This window comes from Loxodonta africana, chromosome 22, assembly GCF_030014295.1.
Source record: "Loxodonta africana isolate mLoxAfr1 chromosome 22, mLoxAfr1.hap2, whole genome shotgun sequence".
NCBI classification, from domain to species: domain Eukaryota; kingdom Metazoa; phylum Chordata; class Mammalia; order Proboscidea; family Elephantidae; genus Loxodonta; species Loxodonta africana.
In genome coordinates, this window is record NC_087363.1 from 40,489,230 (window position 1) to 40,514,198 (window position 24,969).

Below are 24,969 nucleotides of genomic sequence, written 5' to 3' on the forward strand. Positions count from 1 at the left end.
CCCCAGGTGAGGTGCAGTGGGGGGGCTGTAGACCTCAGCTGATGCTGAGCCAGAGTCCACTCTGTCAGTGCCAACCCACTGGCTTTCTTCTTTCCCCAGGTGGTTGTGATCCTGAAGTGGCATCTAGGCGCTAGTATTTCTTTCCTCTCAGGCTGTGTCACCCACCAGTTAGGTTTATCCAGGAGAGACCGTGCAGTGGAAGCTGTTCGATTAGCCTCTGTGTCAGATCTCGGTTTTCGTCCCATTGTCCTTCCCGTCCTTCATCTGTGCTCTCTTATCCTCTCCCCTCCCACCTGCTCCCTTCTCTGCCTCTTCTCTCCTTCTTCCTTCCCCTTCGCCCCCCAACCCCGCCGTCCCCTTCCTCTGCCTCCTTATCTTCTTCCCAGTTCGTTTCCTTTAACTGGTAAAGCATCCTGCAAAGCTAGAAAGAATAGGAAAATAGGGTCTAAATCCCAGGGTTCCCCTTCCAGCTCTTGTATTAATCAGCTTTACGACCTTGAGCAGTTCACTTAATTCTTGAAACACTAGTTTTCCTTAGCTGTGAGATGAACCTTAGGCTTCCCTTCTTGTCTGCAGAATAATCAGTGATATTTTAAATGCGTTAAAATGAAATATACTGGTATAAGAGACAGGAAAGCTCTGAACAAAGTATAATGTTCATGGGATTATTGTAATTGAAATTCTAGTTAAAATGGCTTTTGGTTCAACTCTGCAAGTTTGAATGTGTTGGTATTATCCTTAATTATGTTATTGGCAGTCATTGATGCAGGTTGTGTGTGGGTGTGGGAGTGAGTGTGTGTTTCCAGAGATGGCGCTAAAGACAACAGCAGGAATCTGGTCTCAGCAGAGCCACTGCAGCCTCACTGGCGGACAAAGAGCCCTGTTCAGCTGTGGTCTGGCCTCCTGGATGTCAGATCAGGCCGTGCAAGTTCAGAGCTGTGGTCTGGCCTCCGGGATGTCAGATCAGGCCCTGCAAGTTTAGAGCTGTGAGTCTGAGGCTCCTGGGGGTGACAATGTGAAAGATACTTTGTGTTGTGACCTGTGGAGTTGTAGGATTGCAGGCAATCCTTGTGGCAGACAGTACGTCACATCTTTTATCTTTGTTGGCTTGTCTGCGTTTCATCATGTTGCCTAATAGCCCTCCTTTTAAAAAGGAAAAAGAAAAAAGCTACCCAAAATAGGGATAGCCACAAGTTTAAGTATTTGAAAGAGATTGACTTCACTGTGTCTTATCCCCAGCTGCTAGTCTGGGAGACAAAGGCGTATTATTTGAAGGAAAATGAATAAACCCTGGCCGCTGGAGTGCCTGTCCCGCACAGACACAGCTCTGTACAGTAATGAGTTTGGAGATTCGAGGTGGATTGTGAAATGCTAGAGTACAGTTTTATCAGGGCGCTGTCTTGCCAACAGGGTGATGTCAGTCTGGTTGCTGGGGGCTGTGGTCAGACAGAAGGAGACAAATCAATGTAGCAGAGCGGCTTGGCTTGTTGGTAGATGGAGCTGTGGTTTTGTTTCTTTGATTTAGGTTCAAATACGGGGAAGGGAGGAGAACATCAAGTCTTGGATACAGCAAAGATTTAAATTGTGGAATAAAAATGCTGTTCTGCAGGGCATAGAGTTTTTTTTGGTCAAAAATCTATCCTTAAAAGTTAGAGCAAGCCACTTTTTTATTATAGTTGTACTCTCTCCCTCCCCCAGACCATAAAGACATTGTTATTCCATCCCTGTGCTGCTTGGAGGAGCCCTAGTGGTGCAGTGGTTAAGCTCCCTGCTGCTCACTGAAAGGTCGGCTTTTAGAAACTCTGCAGGGTGGAGGTTGGCTGTCTGCTTTCGTAAAGATTACAGCCTTGGAAACCTTATGGGGCAGTTCTACTCGTCCTATAGGGTCACTCGGAGTCAGAATCGACTCTGCGTCAGTGGGTTTGATTTTTTTTGTTGTTGTTCTTGTGCTGTTTAACTAATCTCCATAAAATGTCAGTATCACTGTAGTTTTGATTGATTTCTCTTGAATCATGCCATAATTGTAAATGTAGTTACAAATCCCCACTATGGCGGTCTGCCTGTAGAGCTGCTGAAGAGGCCAGAGTTCTAATCCTGGCTCTCCCATTGGCTCTACCACTGACTCTTTTAATCTCTCTGAGTACAGATTCAGTTGCCTCATCTCTGTTTTGAAGGTCTTGGTCAAGTCTATTCAGTTCTATAGAGTTTAATCTGTATTCTGTGGACCACGTTATAATTATCTAGGGTTTCAAGTGACTATCTACAATTCTCTTAGAGGATTGGAATAAATGAATGGAGCTGGAACACAGGGAATTAGAAGTCTACTTGATTTTCAATGAAACCACCTTCAATTATGATGTAAATTATTGGTTGTGTCTTTGTTAGGTGCCTGTAAGTCCATTCCAACTCATAGGACTACTTAATTGAATCAGTTCTTCTTCCTACCAACTGTATTAAGTTTAATGAAAGATTTCAAGATCAGTGAAAAAAGACTTAACTTTAGAGGTCTTTAGGATATAGACTTGTAGAGCCAAAGTTAGGCCATCAAGGTAATTTAATGGAACCCCTTAATCTTACCAGCAAAGAAGAAACTGAGACTAAAGAGTTGAGTGCTGTTTTGAAGGCCCTGTGATTAGGTTCTGTCTTTCATCTAGTCTAAGGCTCCATCCTTTGCTATAACCAGTACTTCATGTACCACTAACCAAGAAAAATGACATGACAATTGACTGTAAGACAAACCTCAGTCTTAGAGATACGAAAATATAATAAATAATCTTTCAATCTTTGAAGTATGGCAATAACAGGAGCCCCAAATGGGGGATATGTTCCCGCTTAGCTTCCCTCTGTTCTGGGTCCTCTCCCCCTTCCATTCTGACTTGGAAAGCCAATTTTTTCTTGTGATATTTTGTCAAAATCATTATGTAAGCACATCATAATGCTAAGCGATTTTCTTATTTTTCCTTCTCTCCATTAAACTTCTTTTTTCATTGAGATTAATATATTCTTATGAAATCTTGAGCCAGAATCATTGATCATTTCCCACTGGGGGAGATACTTAAAGAATATTTTTAATGTGTACATTAGAACTACTACCATGACTAAAATCACCCATGAAATAATTTTACACACTGTAGGCCTTTTTCTTCAGTAACACATACTTAAAAAACCGTTGCCATTGAGTCAATTCTGACTCATAGTGACCCGATACTTAGATATAATTATTTTCATTAAAAAAAGTCAAATACATTTTTGAAATTGAATTTCTTTAGTTAGAACTGCGAATTAAAAAAAAAATCAAATGGACAGATGGTGCTCAGCCAGCTTGAGAAACTCAAAATACTGGGCTACTCACAGGGCCCCAATCTCCTTTCTCCTGCTGATTCTTGAAAAAGAAAGGTAATCTTTTCTCTTTTTTCAGTTACCAACCATTGTGAAGTTTGGAATACCCGTTAGAACAAAAGAAAAAGAAAAAAGTCTTTGTAGGTCCCTGAGATAAGTTCCCTTGGGTGTGTGTGTTCTCCCCCCCTCTCCGTGTGGTCAGGGCTGTATACATTTCGTAGTCTGTTTTGGTGACAGGGCCCCCGCGCAGCCTTCGGCGTGGAATAGGCCCTCAGACACACTTTGATTATAAGCTGAGCTGGAGCTTAAACTGGACTCTGATGAATCCAAGTGCCTGAGTAACCTCCAGCGGTTCTCTGATTTGATTTTTTAAAACTTAATCAATAATGCTTTTCGAAAAAATCATCTGATTTTAAACATTGTAGAGAGAGATAACTACAGTAACCCAAGATTTATTTTTATTTCAGGAAAAATTAATGGATGTCTGTTCTTCTTATTTAGCAGTGAAGGATTAATCCGAATACTGAATGTTAAAACCTGAGAGAGAAAAGGATCTAATAGTACTGGAGTCTCCTGTCATCTACTTATATGTATATATTTTTGGAAGGGGGTTACAGCTTTATTGCGATATAATTCAAGTACTATGCAATTCATCCTTTTAAAATTTTAAAATTCTGTGGTTTTAGCATATTCACAAAGTTGTGCAAACTTCAACAGTCAATTTTAAAACATTTTCGTCATCCCCAAAAGAACCCCTGTACCCATTAGGAGTCACTTCTCACTGTGCTCGCTCCAGCCCCCCGCCAGCACTAAGCTACTTTCTGTCTCTGTGGATCTGCCTATCCTGGACGTTTCCTGTATTTGGAATCCTGTAGTCTTCTGTGACTGGCTTCTTTCACTTCGTGTGTTTTTAAGGTTCATCCATGTTGTAGCATGTATCAGTACTTCATTTCTTTTTATCGACAAATAGTACTCCATTGTCTGGATATACCATATTTTATTTATCGAGTCGTGGGTTGTGTATTTATGTTGTTTCTACTCTTTGGCTATTTTGAATAATGCTGCTATGAACATTCCTGCACAAGTTTTTGTGTGGGCGTATGTTTTCATTTCTCTTGAGTGTATACTTAGGAGTAGAATCTCCGGGTCATATGGTGACTCTGTGTTTAATCTTTTCTGGGTCATATGGTAACATCTGTAACCTATGTTTAACTGCCAGACTGTTCTCCATTTTCCATTCCCACCTGCAGTGGATGAGGGTTCCAGTTTCTCCATAGCCTCACCAACACATGTTATTGTCTGGTTTTGATCATAGCCATTTTATCGGGTTGTGAAGTGGTATTGATTTGAATTTTTTTTAATGACACTGTGTGGAAACCCGGGTGGTGTAGTGGTTAAGTGCTACAGCTGCTAACCAAGAGGTCAGCAGTTTGAATCCACCAAGTACTCCTTGGAAACTCTATTGGGCAGCTCTACTCTGTCTTGTAGGGTCGCTATGAGTCGGAATCCACTTGATGACAGTGGGTTGTTTTTTTTTTTTTGGTTTAATGACACTGTGCATCTTTTCATGTGCTCGTTGGTCATTTCTATGACTTCTTTTAAATACATTCCTAAATCTTCTATAGTTTCTTATTCTGTGGTATCTTTGTTCTTTAACATATGCTAAAACTCTGTAATTTGGCCACCCCATTACCTTGCCTCATTTATTCATTCATTCATTTAGTATTTACTGACTGTCTAATATATGGAATGTATTGTGCTCTGTGCGCTTAGGCATGTACAGTGAATAAAATAGCCTCTGCTTCAAAGAGCACAGAACAGAGTAGGAAGAGAAGTACCACAGTGATAAGTTTTTATAGGTGTTCAGAAGATGAAGACATGACTTTCACCTTGTGGAATCAAGGAAGACTTCTTGAAGGAGGTAGCCTTTTAACTGACCTTTGCAAGATGGATAGAATCTAAATACAAGAAGATTGGGGAAGAAGCCTGAGTAAAGATGGTGACTACTCTTATTTTTAGGGCTGAAATTTTCAGAACTCACAAAGAGGAATACTAGGAATAAAGAAAGGTGGTTGGGGCCAGTTGGTGGTTTTGAATGCAGAAGCAGTCCGGACAGGATTTTCTCAGTGACTGGCAACCATTGGATATTTGGGGTTAGGATGGGTTGGTACATTCAGAACAGCGCTTTGGAACATTGAATTTGCAGCAGTGTGTAGGATGATGTGGGGGTGGAGAAGCAGAGATTGAAAGAAGTATTGTTGTGTTTCTATCTTGGGGATTGACACTGTGCCTTAGAAGACAAGAAGTTCCGTAGTTAAGAAACTCCTATGAAAGTTGTTTAATCTGATGGTTTGTTTCCAGGTTTGTTTGACCGTGGGTTCTTCTTTTTTTTTTCCCTCATTAATGCAACGTCTGAGGTGTATACTTTGGGTTTTGATGTCTTAGTTCAGTATTACACAAGTAATAATTTCTTTGTAAATGCTGGTTGGTTGGTTGGTTACTTGATAGGTGATGGGACTGTGGATCATGGAATTGGATCATTTATTCTAAGGGCTGGAAGGAACTTTGGATATTAGCTAGTTCAATGCCTCCCTCCCGCCCCCCCAACCCCCAGTGGTGTGGAGACCCAGAGAAAGAAGCATGTCTGTATTCAAAACCAAAAAACCAAATCAGTTGCTGTCGAGTCAAGTATGACTCATGGTGACCTCATGTGTTTCATAGTAGAACTGCGTGTCAGGGTTTTCATGTTTGTGATCTTTCAGGAACAGCCCACTCAGTCCTAAATAAAGGAAGAGTTGAGATTGGAACACCAGTGTCCTGACTCCCAGAACAGATGTCCTTCTCAATTTTACTAAAATAATTCAATAATAACAATACAACCTGTTTTAAAATGCAAGGTGATAAGGTAAGGTCCTCACGGATGGGGATCCAAAGATGAATGAAGGCGCATAACTGCCCAGAGCTGTTTCTGCCCTTCTGTCCATGGATTCTTTTCCTTCTACCCTGGTTCCTTTGCTCTAAGCCATGTGTGGCTAGCACAGTTTCAGGGGAGGCCTTGGCCTAGTAGAGCACAAGGGTTCCTACCCATTCACCGTATGACCCTGGGTAGGGCACAGCATCTGGGGCACAGTTTGCTCATCTATCAAATGAAGGAATCTGTGTGCACAAGGCCCCTTGCCCCACTAACATTCTGAGATGCTGACGTGCTCTAACATGACAAGTACACGTCACCTCTAGAGCAGCACCTGGTAGAGATATTGCAGCCCTAGGGTAGAAGGACCAACTGTAGTGCTTTCATTGGTAACCCAGCTTAGGAATCACCCGGCATTTTAAAAGATTCCTTTGGACTTTTTCCTTTCTATGTCAGACATCAGGGATTCAGTCTTAAAAATAAGCAATATATCAGTTGATGAATTTAAAATGCAAACAAGTACAAGAATTTATACTTGGATGGAAGTTGGGGAGTGGAGTAGGAATGTTGTTATTAACCCAAGAGTTTTGGTAGCAGTTCTTGCTGGTATACTGGGCGATGACGCTTTGTTTTGGAGTGATTTGAATTTGTTGTGGTGGTGGTTGCTTTCCATGGTAACTTCTCTTGCTACACATCTGGCATTCTATGAAATGTGCGTTGGAGACCAAAGCCCAGGGGTCTTCACTGACCCTGGAAACTCTTCGTACCCGCTTATCCCTGCCAAAGATGTTGAGAAACACTGGGGTGGAGGGTATGGTCAGTCTGCACCACTCTGATCAGGTTCAGTTTGCAATTGCGGAGTTATTGGGAGTATCACCGGGGCTCATCAGAAAGTTGTCTGGGCTTGGGCTACTAAAGCTTTACTTTGGACATACCTTCTTCCCTCTCCGTGGGGGCGGAGAGTACAAGAAAGGGGAGTAGGGGAGATATTTGGAAATTTATAATTTATCAAAGTATAAATACTAGCACTGCTTTTTTTGTTTTTTTAAACCAAAATACTAAATAGGAAGTAGAGTCAGCTAAAATCACCCTGCATTTCTTCTGAGTATAGCAGGCCAGCCTAGGAACCTGTTTTTTGGGGGCATTTCGTTTAAGATGGAAAATTCCAGTTTGCTTTGGTGCCAGAACCCTTAAAAAGAAACCCCAACTGAGGTGTATTACGGGTCACTGTATATTTGCTAGTTTACATCTCGCTGACTAAATTGGCAAACTTTTTATTTTCCCTGGTAAACATTCAGAAGGCTTTTTCCTCACTCCTTTCCCTAACAGAATCATACTTGTGCGTATGAAGTAAACGACTGTTAAAACTGTCCACACATCTGTGATGATATGAAAATAAGTGGTGGCAAACAAAGGTTTCCTTTCTCAGGGACCGCAAGGCCTCAGATGAAGTTGACTTTCGCCTAATATTACTCTTAAATAGTGACCAAGTGGAGACAGCATTGGTCCAGGACTGGAGACCCAACACGTATAACGACAAAAGGGCCATTATTTGTGTAAAACATAGGTGTTCCTCCTCACATGATTTAGGAAGTCTGACGTTTTCTCTCTTAAAGTAATTACTACTCTTGTTTATAAGTTTTAGAAGGTACGTGACCTTTGTGATTATATAAGATTATGCTTATTTTAATTCACAATAAGGAAAAAGTTATCGTTTAGCCCCCAAAGCCTTTCAAAATAGGAATGAAAAACACCAAGAAGTCTAGTCAGATCAAACTGTGAACTCCAACTTGAGTGTGTAACTTTGAAAAATGTTTCGTGGACTACACCTGTATGTCCTGCTTGTGACAGATTTTATTCAGGACCTCTGTGCCAGTAATAATCAGTATTTTTAAGGTGTCATTTTTAGTAATACTGTAAAAAGAAAATATTTTATATCTCATTAAACAGTATATTTTAATTTCTTTCAAGGTTTTTTTGTGCAAATATGTGAACTATGAACCCAAACATTTTCCTCATTCTTTAAAAAAAAAAAAAAAAAAAAGACATACCAAAAATACAGTGAAAGCGTCACAAGCAAGAAAAGTGAGTTTGGCGCAGTGGTTTCATGAGCTTGGTGTTGAGTTATTTTCTTATGGGTATGGAGTTGAATGCCCACGAGTCAAAAGACCTTTAATGTTTTAAATTAACTTTTGAGTTGTTTATGGTAAATACCCCTAGCCTCCCCGTTCCTTCATTGCAACTTTTATTTTTAAACTCTACCCTAAAGAGTTATTGTGCTAAAAAACTACGTTTATGTAAAATGTCTCATGCTTGGCAGCTGACTGTACACTCAGACCGTATTCTGAGAATGGCAGGCAGCCCAGCCCTTTGCCAAAAACTTTCCGCTGGGAGTAGTTTTGCAAGGGGGTGGGCAGGCGGGGGAGCCTGGGGGGGACTGCAATGGGGACATTCTTCTGCTTGACCACTCCATCATCTCTTTGCATAGGTGAAGCTGCTCTCAGGGGCGAGCCCAGAATGCAGACCCTCCCCGTGGCCTCTGCCCTTACCAGCCACCGCACGGGCCCTCCTCCCATCAGTCCCAGCAAGAGGAAGTTCAGCATGGAGCAAGCTGACGATGACCTAGACTGTGAAAATGACCATGTTTCCAAGATGAGTCGCATCTTCAGCCCCCATCTGTAAGTGCCTTCTTGTGGACTTTGGGCATTTTTATTTTGGCTTGTGTGTACCTCAGCGCTAGGGCCATGTTCTCTTACAACTTCTCCAATCAGCGGCTTGACTGTGCTGATTGTGTAGCAAGGATATATGGCCTCCGTCTGCGGCTAGGACGTGTTCGGCTGATTTTAGTAACTAATGGACAGATGAAATCTTAGTTTATTTCCTACCTACCTACCTACATGGCCCTTCCTGCATTTTCCTATGGAAGCTAACTTTCCATTAGAACTTCTTAGGGTGGTTATCTGAAAACTTTGCTTTTTCTTGCCTGTGTGTAATGATTAAGGAGCCCTGGTGATGCAGTGGCTAAAGTGCCCAGTTACTAACCAAAAGCTCAGTGGTTTGAACCCACCAGCCGTTCCGAGGGAGAAACCCTACGGGGGCCAGTTCTAACCTGTCCTTTAGGGTTGCTGTGAGTTGATTCCAACGGCAGAGGGTTTTGGGCGTAATGATTGTTGTCAGGAGAACCAGTGTTTGGTGAATGTCTTTATGCGCCAGAGAAATAGAAGGAAATGTTAGCACCTCAGCTGACTTCTATAAAATTTTGTACTTTGGGGTCTAGAATTGTATATATTAAGAAGTTTTAATTCTTACCATGTGTGCTCACGATATAAATTTGAGAGCTTTCCAGAGAGATAAAGCTGTTTTTTGTGTCTGTGTTTAAGATACTGCTGAGCACATCTGTGATAGCCTGTAGTAGGTGGGAGATCTGAGTCCCAGTCCTCGGTGTGCCACCAGCACACGCTAGAGTCCTCACATGAGTTGCTGCAACTCTCTGGGCCTCAGTTGCCTTATTTGTGAAACAAAGGGGTTGAAACTGAAGTTCTGAGTTTGCCGAACATTACGACGTTTCTGTGTGAAAATTAGCTTGCTCCCCGTATCCTGTCTTCTCCTGTGTGTTTTCTCCTTAGCACACACGCGTCATGTGGTGAGCATGAGATACCTTATTACATGTTTTCAGGACTTACAGATACCAGGCCAGCTGCCCAGCAGTATCGGCTCGGGCAATTGGGTGACTGTTGGCTATGATAGATATCGATGTCTTAGCAGCTGTGGTGACGTGCCTCTGAATATTGGAAGGAGTAGCTTGTATGTCCAGGTGAAAAAGGCCCTGCTCTTCTTGCCCCTCCCCAAGCTCTTTTCCCAAGGATGGATAAAAACCTAGAGAATTCATGTTTCGTAATTGTTGAGGATGCTCGTCTTTCCCAGTTCTTATTTCTGAGGATGCGGCTATTTCGGGCAGGAATGTAAAGCCTGGAGAGTCCCCGGCTGGCTTCCTTGTTGGAGGAAGGGCCCTTGTGCAGCTGGAGGCAGCCTGACCACGGGCCGGCCCTCCCGCTGCTGCCTCAGCTTCTGCAGGCCTCGGCGTGCCACACATTCCAATCTGCTGGGCCTGTTGTGTTCAGTCATAAGACACTGACAGAGGTATTTACCCTCAAATAAATCACTGTAGTGTTAGTCAGAGGCTGAGCCTGCAGTCTGGGCCCTGGAATTTGCTACGATCAGGAATCCAGCACCAAGGCAATGCAAAACAATGAACTCTTGCAAGCCGGGAGAGGCTCATAACTTCAGTCCTGGTTGCTTTAACCATTTGGAGTTCATGCTTTTGTTAGTAGGAATTTCTGTTCTCACACTCCCTTTCCCCAAACTGAAAAAAGAGAAAGTTTGGCCTTGGTTTTTGGGTTTTTTTTTTAAGGCAGGAAGGGGAGGCGGCAGGTAGTTAAACATGCCTTATTTTAAATCCTTATTCTGCTGCCTACCAGCTGTGAGGCCTTGAACAAATCACTTCATTTACCTGGGCGCAGTTTCCTTATTTGTCAAGTGGCAATGATGATAGCTCATGTATAGAACTATTGTGAGGATTAGAACTAAAATATGCAAATAGCTTGACGTAGTACAATTGACAGTAGCTTTACTTTTTACTTTTTATTGGAGTCCCTGGGTGGTGTAAATGGTTAATGTGCTTGGCTGCTAACCGAAGAAAGATTCAAGTCCACCGAGAGGCGCCTTGGAAGAAAGACCTAGGGATCTATGTCCAAGAAATCATCCATTGAAAACCTCACGGAGCGCAGTTCTACTCTTGATACACATGTGGTCGCCATGAGTCAGAATCAACTTGACAAAAATTTTTAAAAATTATTTTTATTATTAATAATTATATTATACAGATATTGGTAATGATAGCAGAGAATTTAATGTCTGAAGAGTGTGCACAATAGTCAGAATGCCTGGGTTCAAATCCCTGCATCTCTTTCAGTGGGGGTAATAATAGTACCAAAAAAAAAAAAAAAATACCTTACAGAATTATCAGAGCCCTGGTGGCACAGTGGTTAAGAGCTATGGCTGCTAACCAAAAGGTCAGCAGTTTGAATCTACCAGCTGCTCCTTGAAAATCCTATGGGGGCAGTTCTACTCTGTCCTACAGGGTCACTATGAGTCGAAATCAACTCAATGGCAACGTTTTAAAATAGGCTTATTGTTAAACGTTTAGTACAGTGACTGGCAAATAGTAAGCACTCGGTTGTAGTAATTATTCATATTATTCATAGATTGTTTGTAGCATTTAGAAAATGATGTTGTAACTCCCCAAGGAGCTAGAGTTACAGGACAGATGGCACTATAACCAATCTTCAGTCTCAAATAATAGAACGAGGATTGCTAAATTTCATGAGCAACCCAGCATTGACATCATTATGGAAAGTTTCAGAAAAACAAACATCAGCATCCCACCTCCCAGACTTGGGGACTCATATCCTATGGAAGAAGAAAAACTGACCCACGTTTGCTAGTTCATTCTGTGTATCATTCGATGGTTAGTTCAGTAACGTCACCAAGTGTTTCTACTTGAGTTTTCTAAGCACTTAATGACGGATCTCACAGGCCACATGTTCCATGTCTGCATCCTGTGGGTCCTTAGTGAGTACCGTTGTTTGATTTGATGAAGTGTCTTCTACCTGAGCTATTTATAGCATGTTCCCTCCTGTTTATGAGTATGTATTAAAAGTTTTTCTGGAATAAATTACGAATTATTACTTGTTCGGAAAAGAATGGTGTATTTGTCTCTTTAAAGAAATTGCAAATAATTTTTGCTGTTTAGCTTCTCAGAATACATTAAGAACGTGTCATGAAAATGTGTTTTGTTTACTCTATCACTAAAGAAATCCCAGTACTTCTGGGGAAAGAGTGTTATTGAAAACAGTTTCGGCAGCTAGCTGGAGGGTCTCGAAGGTGGATGCTTTAGCTGCACTTCGTTCTAACCATCACGTTGAGTTATTTGCCAGTGGAGAGATGGAGTGGCTCTGCGCCAGAGGAGGAGGCTGTAGAGAAGGTGATTGTATTTCATTTGATTGGTTGGGGCGGGGGGGTCCTTACTGATTTCTCCAGAACATGGAAAAAGACAATTCCTGGGCCCTTATTCCAGCCCCCTATAACTGGGTGGAAACCCTGGTGGTAGAGTGGTTAAGAGCCACAGCTGCTAACCAAAAAGTCAGCAGTTCAAATCCACCAGGCGTTCCTTGGAAACCCTATGGGGCAGTTCTACTCTGTTCTACAGGGTCGCTATGAATCGGAATTGACTCGACGGCAGTGGGTTATAACTGGGTCATTTGAACTCTCTATTTCTTTTCTTGGTGACCCTTTGTTTTCTAAGAAAAGTGTTAAGAACATGAATGCAGATTTGGAAGTTGAAAAGTAGTCTCTCTGTCATTTGGAAAGACAGATGGTTGATTAGGGGATGGGACGTGGTAGAGTGGGGTTTGTCTTGTGGAAATGTCAATAAGTAATTTTATCTCTGATGCTGGTTTTCAAGTGTGTCCTGATAAGGAAGAGTCCTGCCATTTTTTTCTGCTTGTCTGTCTATTTATGTCTTTACTATTTATAAGGATTCATGCATTCCTATTTTATTCAATGGGTTATAATTATCCCAAATTTGTCAAATAAGAGCTCCTTCAACTGGCTCCTTTGTCCTTGTGACAAAGCTTTCTTACTTTCTGGCAAATAAGATGTTCTAGGTTCATCTTGTAACCTACCTGCCCTGCATGGAATCAGCCACTTCTCCAAAGAGCCCCGGTTCCTTTTCGTGGAGGATAGTATTTAGAAGCCAAGATGTGGGTGCTGAGTGTGCTTATATTGAGACTGTAGTGCTATTGCTTCTAGACTTGACTTGTTTAATGCGGTAGACACTAGCCACATGTGCCTATTGAAATTTAAAATTAAATAAAATAAAAAATTCAGTTCTTCAGTTGCATCAGCCACATTCAACTGCTCAGTAGCCACATGTGGCTAGTGGCTACCATATTGGACAGCACAGATATGGAACATTTCTGTCTTCACAGAAAATTCTATTGGACAACAGTATTTCTAGACTATTGTAGTAGAAAAAGCCAGGAAATCGTGAGGTCATACTGATATTCCACTTCTAACTCAAGCGCCATTCCGTAGTTCTACCTCTTTCTTCCACAGTCAGAACTCCGGTTCCAAACAACCACACATCTACTCATTTATTCAGTCCTACAAGATACTTAAGACAGTTTCAGAATCACCGTGCCCATACTGCTGTGGAAAACAAACCACCTAAAGAAGAGCTCAAGGTTTGTTTGCAGTTCTTTTTCCCTGGGCTGAAGTTATAATAGCCAAAGTATCAACTTCATGTCAGTGTCTTTGTGTAATTTAAAATATATAGTTGGGTTCATATAGTTCTGTTTACATTCAGTTTCAGGTCCCCACCCCCCCCATTCTTGTTGATTTATTTTATTTTTTGTTAATATGTAAAACATTAACATGTTTCCAAAAGTCAAAAGCATACAAAAACATGTGCTCAGAAAAGTGTTATTCTCTCCCCTGTCTTTCAGTCCTTTCTGTCCCTCTCTTCATCTGGAGGCAAAAACCCTTTTAGATTATTTAGTTGCTGTTAAAATAACCAGGTACATGATTGATTGTTTTCTCATTGCCCCTTCTTCCTTACACATAAGGTAGCATGCTTACTATGCCCATTTGACGTTTGTTTGTTTGTTTTTCATTGAACACAAGGTATCATGGACATTGGTTCCTACCAGCAAAATCCATTCATCCGTGTTTCGTTTACAGCTGTGTAGTACTGCATTGCATGCCTGGCCAAAGTCCATCCAGCCAAACCCTTGAGTTCGGACGTTTAGGTAGTTTCCAATATTTTATAATCATTCTGCAATGGATAATCTTGTGCATATGTATTTTGTTTTTTTTAATTTATTTTATTGTACTTTAGCTGAAGGTTTACAGAACAGACTAGTTTCTCGTTAAACAGTACACATACTGTTTTTATGATCTTGGTTAACAACCCCACGACATGTCAACATTCTCCCTTCTCAATCTTGGGTTCCCTCTTACCAGCTTTGCTGTCTCCCCCTGACTTTTAGTCCTTGTCCCTGGGCTGGTGTGCCCCTTTAGTTGTTACGTTGTGCTATGGGTCTGTCCAGTCTTTGGCTGAAGAGTGAACCTCAGGAGTGACCTCATTACTGAGCTGAAGGGGGTGTCTGGGGGCTATATTCTCAGAGTTTCTCTAGTCTCTGTCAGGCCAGCAAGTCTGGTCTTTCTTTTTGAGTTAGAATTTTGTTCTATGTTTTTCTCCAGCCCTGTCCAGGACCCTCTATTGTGATCCCTGTCAGAGCAGTCAGTGGTGGTAGCGGGGCACCGTCTAGTTGTCCTGGACTCAGTCTGGTGGAGGCCGTGGTAGATGTGGTCCATTAGTCCTTTGGACTAATCTTTTCCTTGTATCTTTAGCTTCCTTAATTCTTCTTGCTCCCAAAGAGGTGAGAGCAGTGGAGTATCCTAGATTTGTGTATATGTATTTTTGCAATGCAATAAAAACTCTTGAAAGCAAACAGTGGACACAATGTAACAGTATGCTAGAGGCATACTGGTTTTGTGACTTACTCTAGGCTGCTTGTCAGGTAGGACCCGGCGAGGATTTTGTGCTGAAGGGTATATAGTCAGTAGATGACTTTCTGAAATGAAGTAGCTTTCAACTGTATGTGTGTGGGTGTAAGTTTGCAGTTGGAATTACTCATTCAGTTACCTTCAAGAGGTAACTCAAACGTTTGTTGAGTCCTTTCTATGTACCAGCCCTATGCTGGAAACTTTCTGATTTCGCTGAACCCTCACGATGAAAGTAACCCTTTAAGATAAGTAGATCTCTCAGCTCTATTTCCAGAAGCAGAGATTGAGGCCTTGAAAGGTTAAGTAATGTGTCCACGGTGGGATTAATCCTGCTATTTGACACCAAAACCAGTGGTCCTCTCCCTGCACCATCATTGCTTCTCACCTGGGGCACAGATTTAGAGGTGGACATACTAGCCCTCATATCGTTAGCATGACACATGACCAATCCAGTGCATGTCACAGGTACTCAAAAACCAAACCAAACCCGTTGTTGTTGTTGATTCTGACTCATAGCAACCCTATAGGACCCAGTAGAACTGCCCCATAGGGTTTCCAAGGAGAGCCAATGGAGTCAAGCTGCCAACTGCCTTAGTCACCTTGTACTGCTCTAACAGAAATACCACAAATGGGTTACTTTAACAATGAGAAATCTATTCTCTCACAGTCTAGGAAGCTAGAAGCCCGAATTCAGCACACAACCTCTAGGAGAAGGCTTTCTTTCTCTGTTGGCTCTGGGGGAAGGTCTTTGTCATCAATCTTCCTCTGATCTAGGAGCTTCTTGGTGCAGGAATCCCAGGTCCAAAGGATGAGCTCTGCTCCCAGCACTGCTTTCTTGGTGGTGTGGGGACCCTGTCTCTCTGCTTGCCTTTCTCTTTTATATCTCAAAAGATGTTGGCCCAAGACACAATCTAATCTTGTAGATTTCATCAACATAACTGCCGCTAATCCATCTCATTAACATATCGATGGAATTTACAACATGTAGGAAAATCACATCAGATAACAAAATGGTGGACAATCACACACTACTGGGAATCATGGCCTAGCCAAATTGATACACATATTTTGGGGGGACGTAATTCAATCCGTGACATTCCACCCTTTAGCCCCCAAAATTTCATGTCCTTGCCACATGTCAAAACACATTCGCGCCATCATATCATAGCAAAAGACTTAGTTCAACTCCACGCCCAAAATCCAAAAAATTCCTCTTCATCTGTGAAATCTGGAGTACAAGTTATCTGCTTCCAAAGCACAATGGCAGAACAGGCACAAGCTAGATATTTCCGTTACAAATGGGAGAAATTGGAAGGAAAGAAGGTATAACAGGCACCAAACAAGTCAGCAAAACACATTACACTAGTCCTCCGGGCTTGAAAATAGTCCTGTGTTCTCTGAGACCATTTACACAATGGCCCTACCCTCCAGACTTTGGGTGTGGGCCACAATCTCTGGATTGTACATGGAGGCTCCTTAGCCCTGGGCTTCAGCTCCGCCGTCCAGGCCCACTGGGACGGCAGCTCTGCTCCCCTGGCTTTAGGCGTACAATTCTCCTAGCTCATCTGAGTGGCACCTCCACCTTTAGAAACACCAGAGGCTATGGTTCCACCCTTTGAGACCCCAGAGGTTGTGGCCAGACTCTCTAAGACTGAAGCAGTTCTGCTTTCTGTGTTCTTGTCTCTTCAGCTTCTGCTTCCTGGCTTCCTGGGCCTCTCGGCCCTGGGGCCTCAACACCTGTATCTGCCCTCCTGGGGCAAGTGTCCCAAAGCTCTGTAGCTCCACCAATAAGTGCCTGGAGCACCCCTCAGCCAGCCAGTAAAATTCTGCTTCAGCTGGAAGGCACTCAGCTCCCTTCCTCTGTGTGGGTCTGCAAGCCTAGCTCCACAGATAAGTGGCCAGAACAGCTGAGCTCTTAATCATTGTGCCACTAGGGCTCCTGGCACATGGTAGGTGCTAAATAATTTTTGTGTTGAATTGAATTAGACCCAATATCAAGAGAGTCTGTCAGTTTGTTGCACTGTGGTGGCTTGCATGTTACTGTGATGCTGGAAGCTATGCCACCGGTATTTCAAATACCAGCAGACTCAACCATGGTGGACAGGTTTTAGTGGAGCTTCCAGGCTAAGATAGACTAGGGAGAAAGACATGGTGATCTGCTTCAGAAAATTAGCCAATGAAGACCCTATGGATCACAACGGAACATTGTCTGATACAGTGCTAGAAGATGAGCCCCCTAAGTTAGAAGGCACTCAGAAGACACAGTGACCACAGCAGTGGTGAACATGGCTGTACGTTTGCAGAGTAGTTGCCCTAGCCCCAGAACAGGGCAAAGCCCAGAAACTCACACCGGGATCAAAGCCATGGTCACCTGCCATGTGCTCTAACCAGCTGGCTGCTTTTGCCACAGCCGAGTTAACAATCCATAATGAATGAGGAAGGGCCAAAAGAAGGAAAACATCGCCTCTCTCGCTGGTGGCTGGTGGCGCTCCTTTGAAATAATGTCCTGGTGTGAAATGTGTCTGCTGTTGTCTTTGCTTCTGTGGTCGTTCCTTTGAAGTTTTTCTAAAGTCTGATGTAGCCAGTTCGGTTGACACAGTCATGGGGGACTCCTTCCTTTGCACCTCCTCTCTCTTCTTCCTCCTTCTTTTTCTTCTTCCGTCTGTCTCCATTCTTATTTTTTTCTTTCTGGTCCTAGTCATTTCACTCTTTCCTAGAGAAGGATGACTCGTAGAGAAGGGGAAAAAGAGACAAACTCAAAATCACGAATTCTGTTAACTCCACAAGACTGGAGGAAGCTTTGAAATCAAGTGCTAGGCATATTTAAAAAAAAAAAAACTCAATCAGTTTTTTTTTTTTTTTTTCTATTACTGGCTAAAATGGAATTTAGAGTTTTCCTCTGGGTTTTTTTTTTTTTGCAATAGAGTTGATCGTATAAATGGTACCTCGGAAGTCCTGAGTATCTAAAGTTTGTGGTATCTATACATACAATTCTTGGCAAAATTATTGTACTCCCTTTGATAGTTTGAAGTATCTAGGTGGTGTAAGTGGTTAACATGCTTGGCTACTAACCAAAAGGTTGGAGGTTTGAGTCCACCTAGAGGCACCTTAGAAGAAAGTCCTGGCAATCTGCTTCTGCAAAACTAGCCATCGAAAACCCTATAGGGCACGGTTCTACTGTGACACATACATGGGCTCGCCATGAGTTGGAACCAACTCGATGACAGCTGGGGTGTTTTTGTGGTTATCTGTTTATTGTACCTGATTAGTACCTGTAGTGTGTTAATACCTGTAGTTTGAACGTCTATGGACTTGATTTACCAAAAGACGATTTATTCCATAAACTCCATGAAAATGAAGGAAGCAATCCCTCATTTCAAATTAAAACTATACCCAGAGAAAATTGAAAAGTTGAAGTTACTTTAGTAGCTTGACCAGCTGGGACTTTCTGAGGTAAACAGTAATTCCTATTTACAGATGAAGCATTTTATTGCCATGGTTAACATAAGCCTTGTTGTCCTTAGCTGCTGTCAAGTTGGCCCTGGACTTATGGTGACCCCATGCACAGTGGAACAATGCCCAGTGCTCTGCCATCCCCATGACTGGCTGGGGATCAGATCATTGTGGGCCATAGGGTTTTCACTGGCTGGTTTTTGGAAGTAGATTGCCAGGACTTTCTTCTTCCTCTGTCTTAGGAATCTCTGCTGGAACTTCTTTAGTATCATAGCAACACCCAAGCCTTCACTTACAGAAGGGTGGTGGCCGTGCATGAGGTGCATTGGCGGGGAATCAAACCTGGGTCTCCAAAATGGAAGACGGAAATTCTACCACTGAACCACCAGTGCCTCGCTCCGTAAGCCTTAAACCAAAACAGAACCAAAAAACCACCAAGTCAGTTGTTGTGGAGCCAACTCTGACTCAGGGTGACCCCATGTGTTGCAGAGTAGAACTGTGCCCCATAGGGTTTTCAAGGCCGTGACCTTTCAGAAGCGGATCACCAGGCCTTTCTTCCAAGGCTCCTCTGGGCAGGTTTGAACCACTTACTTTTCGGTTCGTAGTTGAGTGCTTTGTGCCAGGGCTTGTTAATAACAGCATCCATTTATCGAGTGCTTAACTGTGTGCCAGGCACTGTGTTAAGTCCTTCACGGACCTTATCTCATTGAATCCCTACAACTCTGTGATGTGGATATGATTATTATCCGTCTTTTACAGATGGTAAAACTGAGGCTTAGGGAGGCGTGTAACTTGTTTCAGGTCACACAGCTTAGTGAGCAGGTAATGGGACCGGGAGCCCAAACCCAAGCTATCTGATCCTACAGCTAGCGCTCTCAGCAACCTTTGTGCTAATAGTGTGTATATCAAATTGCTTTGAATCCCCCTCCTGGCGTTTTTCTGGCCAGCTAACACACAGAATGAAGAAACGCCAAGGGTGCCATTATAGAATCTCAGTGTCTTATAATTTGGGACAGTTTTATATTCAAGCACTCTCAAAACACATCTGACAGTATTTGGAGACAGAGGTGGAAATGTCTGTTCGTTTTAGAGTACGCTAACAAGGAATAAGAGCGGAATGCCAGGAAGGCCCCCGTTGGTAAGTCAGAGCACTCACCAATCGAGAGCCCCAAGATCCTTGCAGTACAGAGGCGATCCCATTAGGGACTGTAAAAGCAAGAATTGCTCTTCCGCTTTTCCCTGAATAGGCTTGAAATGGCATCTTTGTGGAGGGGAAGGCTGTAAGAGCAAACAAGAGTTTTCATTATGCATAGGAAAGTGCTTTGTTTGTTGTTTTGTGATAACCTCAGTTGCAAAGATTCAAACTGGAACTTTCTGAACATGAGTTCTAAACATCTGAAGGCACGTTTATGTCTTTTTATCTTTTTCCCTTCCAGATTTCATAAATCAAAACCTATTGAGTAGAATTCCTCAAACTGTGTGCCTTCCCTGTTTTTCTCCTACACCCTGCTTGGCATAGTCCTTACATGGCATGTTTTAGCCCCACCATCCTCTGTCTTCTGCGCTTTCACTCACTGTCGTATAAGAACTCCCAAAAGTGTTCTGGGGATTTAAGAAGATATGTTGTAGCCCTTAATATTAGTTACCCTAAATAACTAACTCAGTTCTGTTAGGCATAAGGTCACCACGAGTCGGAGATGACTTGATGGCAACTGTCAACAACACAATAAATAACTGTGAAACTGAGATATTCTTAGCTTAGCATTCTTTTTTTAATCTTCCCCAGTTTATATAAATTGTATACATAGAGTGTATATATATGTACATATGTGTGTGTGTATATATATATATATACATTAAAAAGGTGAATTAGAAGGGGGCCTGGGTCTTTAATAAATGTTTCACACGAGGGAAGTGTGGCCCAAGAACTGTTTCATGTGAGATGAACTGTGCCCCTCACACTTTAGTTAGAGTTGTGGGCCAGTGTCAGCTGTGATGGAAATGAAGCTGAGTTGTTTTTCCCCCTGTGATGTTCCCTGCATCTGTGTGTATTGCATGGAAGTGTTTTGCTAATGAAGTGTGGTACCTTTAAGTAAAGGTCACGGGCCTGACCTGTGTTGTGTGGGTTTCTTGTTTGTCAGACTAGAGGCATTTTCTCATTTTCACAGTTCAGCTGAAAACAAAGACCTCCTTATCCTCGCAGGGAGCTGTGCTCTTAAGAGCTGACATCAGCCTTTTCCCTGCAGGCATCATTTCTGCCTTAAGAGTCTTCTCAGCAAGCCGGAGAGGCAGGTAACCATCTTGCTACCTGCGTTTTTTCTGGCCAAATAACACTCGGGATGGAGAAATGCCAAGGGTGTCAAGAGTCAAAGAAGCAGAATAAAGAGACTGTCATCCGTTTGTCTGTTCTAGCAGGCACCGGGGACTTGGTCTGATTATTGTTTGAAGGGGAAGTTTTTTTGCCTGTGTGGTTCTAGTCCATATTCTGAAGTTTATACCAGTGGGAAGAGAGCCTTGAGACGTGAGGGTGTTTTTACCGAAGAGGAATACTTATTAAAGAACATTGCCAATAGGTGAAAGAACGTCCATCAGCATGTAGCTTTTAAATTGCCCTGTGAAAACTGAAAAAAAAAAGGGGGGGGGCAGTATTTTTAGATTTATGGATTGAATCAAAGGCATTTGTTCAAAAATTGAGAAAACACAACGAGATTGCCGTCCCCGTCCCACCCTCCTCTGAGTGGGTAAGCTCTTTTTAGAGTGCTATTTTCATGAAGGTGCTTTGGCTGTGGGAACACAGATTGCAGCTGTTTCATATGACGAGGATTAACCTTAATGTTGCTTTTATGATCTCACAGAACTCTTCTCATTGGACTACAAAGCCGGGCTGTCCTAAAAGTATATATGGTGTTGGTGCCACCCATCTGCCAGTTTGTCATACTGTGGTGGCTTGTATGTTGCTATAATACTGGAAGCTATGCCACTGATATTTCAAATACCAGCAGGGTCACTGTCTTAGTTATACAGTGCTGCTGTAACAGAAATACCACAAGTGGATGGCTTCAACAAAGAGGCATTTATTCTCCCACAGTCTAGGAGGGCAGAAATTGGAATTCAAGGTGCCAGCTCCAGAGGAAAGCTTTCTGTCTCTGTTGGCTCTGGGGGAAGGTTCTTGTCATCAATCTTCCCCTGATCTAGGAGCTTTTCGGTGCGGGAACCTCGGGTCCAAAGGATGCGCCATTTTCCTGGTTCTTGTTTCTTGGTGTCTCTCTGCTTTCTTCTCTCTTTTATAGCTCAAAAGAGATTGATTTAAGATACATCTTAACCTTGTAGATTGAGTCCCGTCTCATTTAACATAGCTGCCGCTAATCCCACCATAGAGGTAGGATTTACAACACACAGGAAAATCACATCAGATGACAGAATGGTGGGCAATCACACAATACTGGGAATCATTGAGTAGCCAAATTGACACACATTTTCTAGGGGGCACAGTTCAATCCATAGTGGTCACCTGTGGTGGACAGGTTTCAGCAGAGCTTCCAGACTAAGACAGATTAGGAAGAAAGGCCTGGCAACCTACGTCTGAAAATTAGCCAATGAGAGCCCTGTGGATCACAATAGGACACTGTGCTGGAAGATGAGCCCCTTAGGTTGGAAGCCACTCAGAATTTCGAGTGGCTCCATCAATGGACTTGAGCATACCAGTGATCATAGAAGTAGCACAGGACCGGGCAATGTTTTGTTCTGTTGTACGTGGGTTGGAGCAGACTTGATGGCAGCTAAGAACAACAACAACACCTTGTTAGATTTGATTAAGGGCCAGAAAGATGAATGCTAAGACATTTGCTTACATGTGGATATTTGATGGTTCTTTTTTTTTTTTTTTTCTGGAATCTTGCTTATAAAGTGATTATTTGCCTGTATTACATGCAGCTGGAACCTAGCAAGGTCATTTATAAGCCCTGTGTGCTGTGTCTAGCCTAGTTTTCATAAATGGCAGTACTTGGTCTCTATCTGCATTGCTCTCTTTGGGTTTAAAAAAACAAAACAAAACCCAAACACTCTTCATTTTGAAATTCTTCACAGATTGTCTCCAAAGCATGATTAGAGAACTTAATGTTGCTGTAATGTCCTGAGTCTGGCAGTAGCTGGAAACTTTGCCAAACAAGGGATCTGAATTCTGGATCTAAGCCTTCCCAGCCCTGACACGCAAATGCACTGCAGAGTGGGAGGAAGCAACGTTTTCCTACTCTGTTCTCCTCCAATTTTCACTATCTCTTGCCATCCCTGCCTTGAAGAGACCTAAGAAATACAGCTCCAGAATCCACATGGAAACCAGCTCCAGAAACATGGCGGTCAAGGCCCAGTGGGAAAAACTTCAGAAACAAGTCTGAGAGCCAAAACCTCTCTGCTTCCCTAAATTGCCTGTGTCCTTGAACCCATTAGGGCGTGGTCATGAGTTTTCTACCTTGTTTGGAGTAACTTCTTTGGCTGCGTCTGATACACCCCTCAGTTGCCCACATATTGTCTCAGAATACTCTTCCCTCAAGATGCTCCAAGGGAAAAAAGTGTTACCTGGTCAAAGTTTGGGAAGTCTTCTTCCCAATCTCCCTGGTCTCCAGTGCATGTTAGCACATTGCAGTTTTGAGAAGTCCTAAAGAAACAGTCGCCAATAAAGGACATCATGTTTGGTAAAGTTTGGTAAATTAGAGGGCCAACAAAAATTAGGTGAGCCCTCAATGAGGTGGACCAACCCAAAAGCCACAACAGTGGACTCAAACATACCAACGTTCGTGAAGATGGCGCAGGACCGGGCAGTGTTTTGTTCTGTTGTAAGTAAGGTCGCCGCAAGCCAGAGTTGACTTGATGGCAGCTAACAACAACACAGAAACTTGTCTAACCCCCAGTTTCTCAAATGTAGCAAGCCATAGAATCCTTTATCCCTTTTTCATAAGACCTATGGTGCAACCTCACCTAACAAATAATTGTCTAGCCAAATGAGTATTTCATCTTGGTTTCAAAATTCTGCTACACATGGACATTCAGACTCGCAAAACTTAAAGTATTGAAATGGTAGTGCATTTTCTTGATTTGGGACTGTTGGGTACTGTCTTTAATGCTTGGTGCTTTTGGGGAGATTTGCAGAGACCAGAGGAATTGAGGATACTTGAGGCCCTGTCTACCTTCCTTTGGTCTTTGTCCCCTCCTCATCTTCCATCCCTAGCTCTCTCCTTCCTCCATAGCTGTTTCTAGAGAGCAGATACCATCACTTCTGTACCCATTCCCCAGTTTCACATTGTCTGTTGTCCATATCAGCAATTACGATGAAAATTCTTTCCCTGCATTCACTAGTGGCTTGCTAATTGCTGGATCCCTGAGATACTTGTAATTCCTTATCTTGTTTTACTTCTTCTTTCTTGAAAGTCTATCTGCCCTTGGTTTCCATGGCCTGTTTCTTGCTTCCCCTTCCTACTTCAATGGGCACACCTCTCGGGATTATTGCTGTTCTCTGGGGCTCTGCCTTTCTCATGGTACAGACCTGTGGAGGATTGAATTGTGTCTCCCCAAAATATATGTTGGAATCCTAACCCCTGTACCTGTGGATATGATCCCATTTGGAAATAGGGTTTCTTTGTTATGTTAATGAGACCATATTAATGTAGGGTGTGTCTTAAACCTAATCACTTTTGAGATATAAAAAGAGCAGATTAGACAGAGAGACAAGAAAGCAGACTCGCAGCGGAAGACACTGTCTGAAGATGACTGAGGCAGATGAATCTAAGGAACTCTAAGGATTGCTGGTTGCTAAACCCAAAACCAAACCCATTGTCATCGAGTCGATTCCAACTCATACTGACCCTATAGGACAGAGTAGAGCTATCCGATAGGATTTCCAAGGAGCAGCTAGTAGATTCGAACTGGTGACCTTTTGGTTAGCAGCCGAATGCTTAACCACTGTGCCACCAGGGCTCCTGCTGGCTACCAGAATCTGAAACAGGGCCCCTGTGAGTCAGAATCAAGGCCAGGGCACACAATAGAAACAGCAACAAGCTGAAATAGACAAGGAAGGACCACCCATTAGAGCCACACCTGAATTCAGACTTCATTGACCCCACGGCAACAGGGTTTTTTTTTTTTTTTTTAAACTGTGAGGAAATAAATTTCTGTTCTTTACAGCCATCCACTTGGGTGGTATTTCTGTCACAGCAGCACTAGGTCACTAAAACAAGACCATTGTAACAAGTCACAAGCAAACTCATGGCTTGAATTACTACTATGTTGTTGTTAGGTGCCATCGAGTCGGTTCCGACTCATAGCGACCCTATGCACAACAGAACGAAACACTGCCTGGTCCTGCGCCATCCTTATAACTGTTGTTATGCTTGAGCTCATTGTTGCAGCCACTGTGTCAATCCGCCTCGTTGAGGGTCTTGCTCTTTTCCGCTGACCCTGTACTCTGCCAAGCATGATGTCCTGCTCCAGGGACTGATCCCTGCTGACAACATGTCCAAAGTATGCAAGATGCAGTCTTGCCATCATTGCTTCTAAGGAGCATTCTGGTTGTACTTCCTCTAAGAGAGACTTGTTCGTTCTTTTGGCAGTCCATGGTATATTCAATATTCTTTGCCAACACCACA

At 42.8% G+C, this 24,969-nt stretch overlaps 1 protein-coding gene across 2 annotated transcripts in view; it reads left to right on the forward strand.

Annotated features, from left to right (window-relative positions):
* Window positions 1-24,969, forward strand: part of VGLL4 (vestigial like family member 4) — a 163,616-nt gene that overhangs the window by 113,970 nt on the left and 24,677 nt on the right. For both annotated transcript variants that reach the window (XM_064274887.1, XM_003409753.4), the window contains one exon: window positions 8,739-8,928. In XM_064274887.1, coding sequence (XP_064130957.1) covers window positions 8,739-8,928 — 190 coding nt within the window. The remainder of the gene's footprint in view (window positions 1-8,738; window positions 8,929-24,969) is intronic.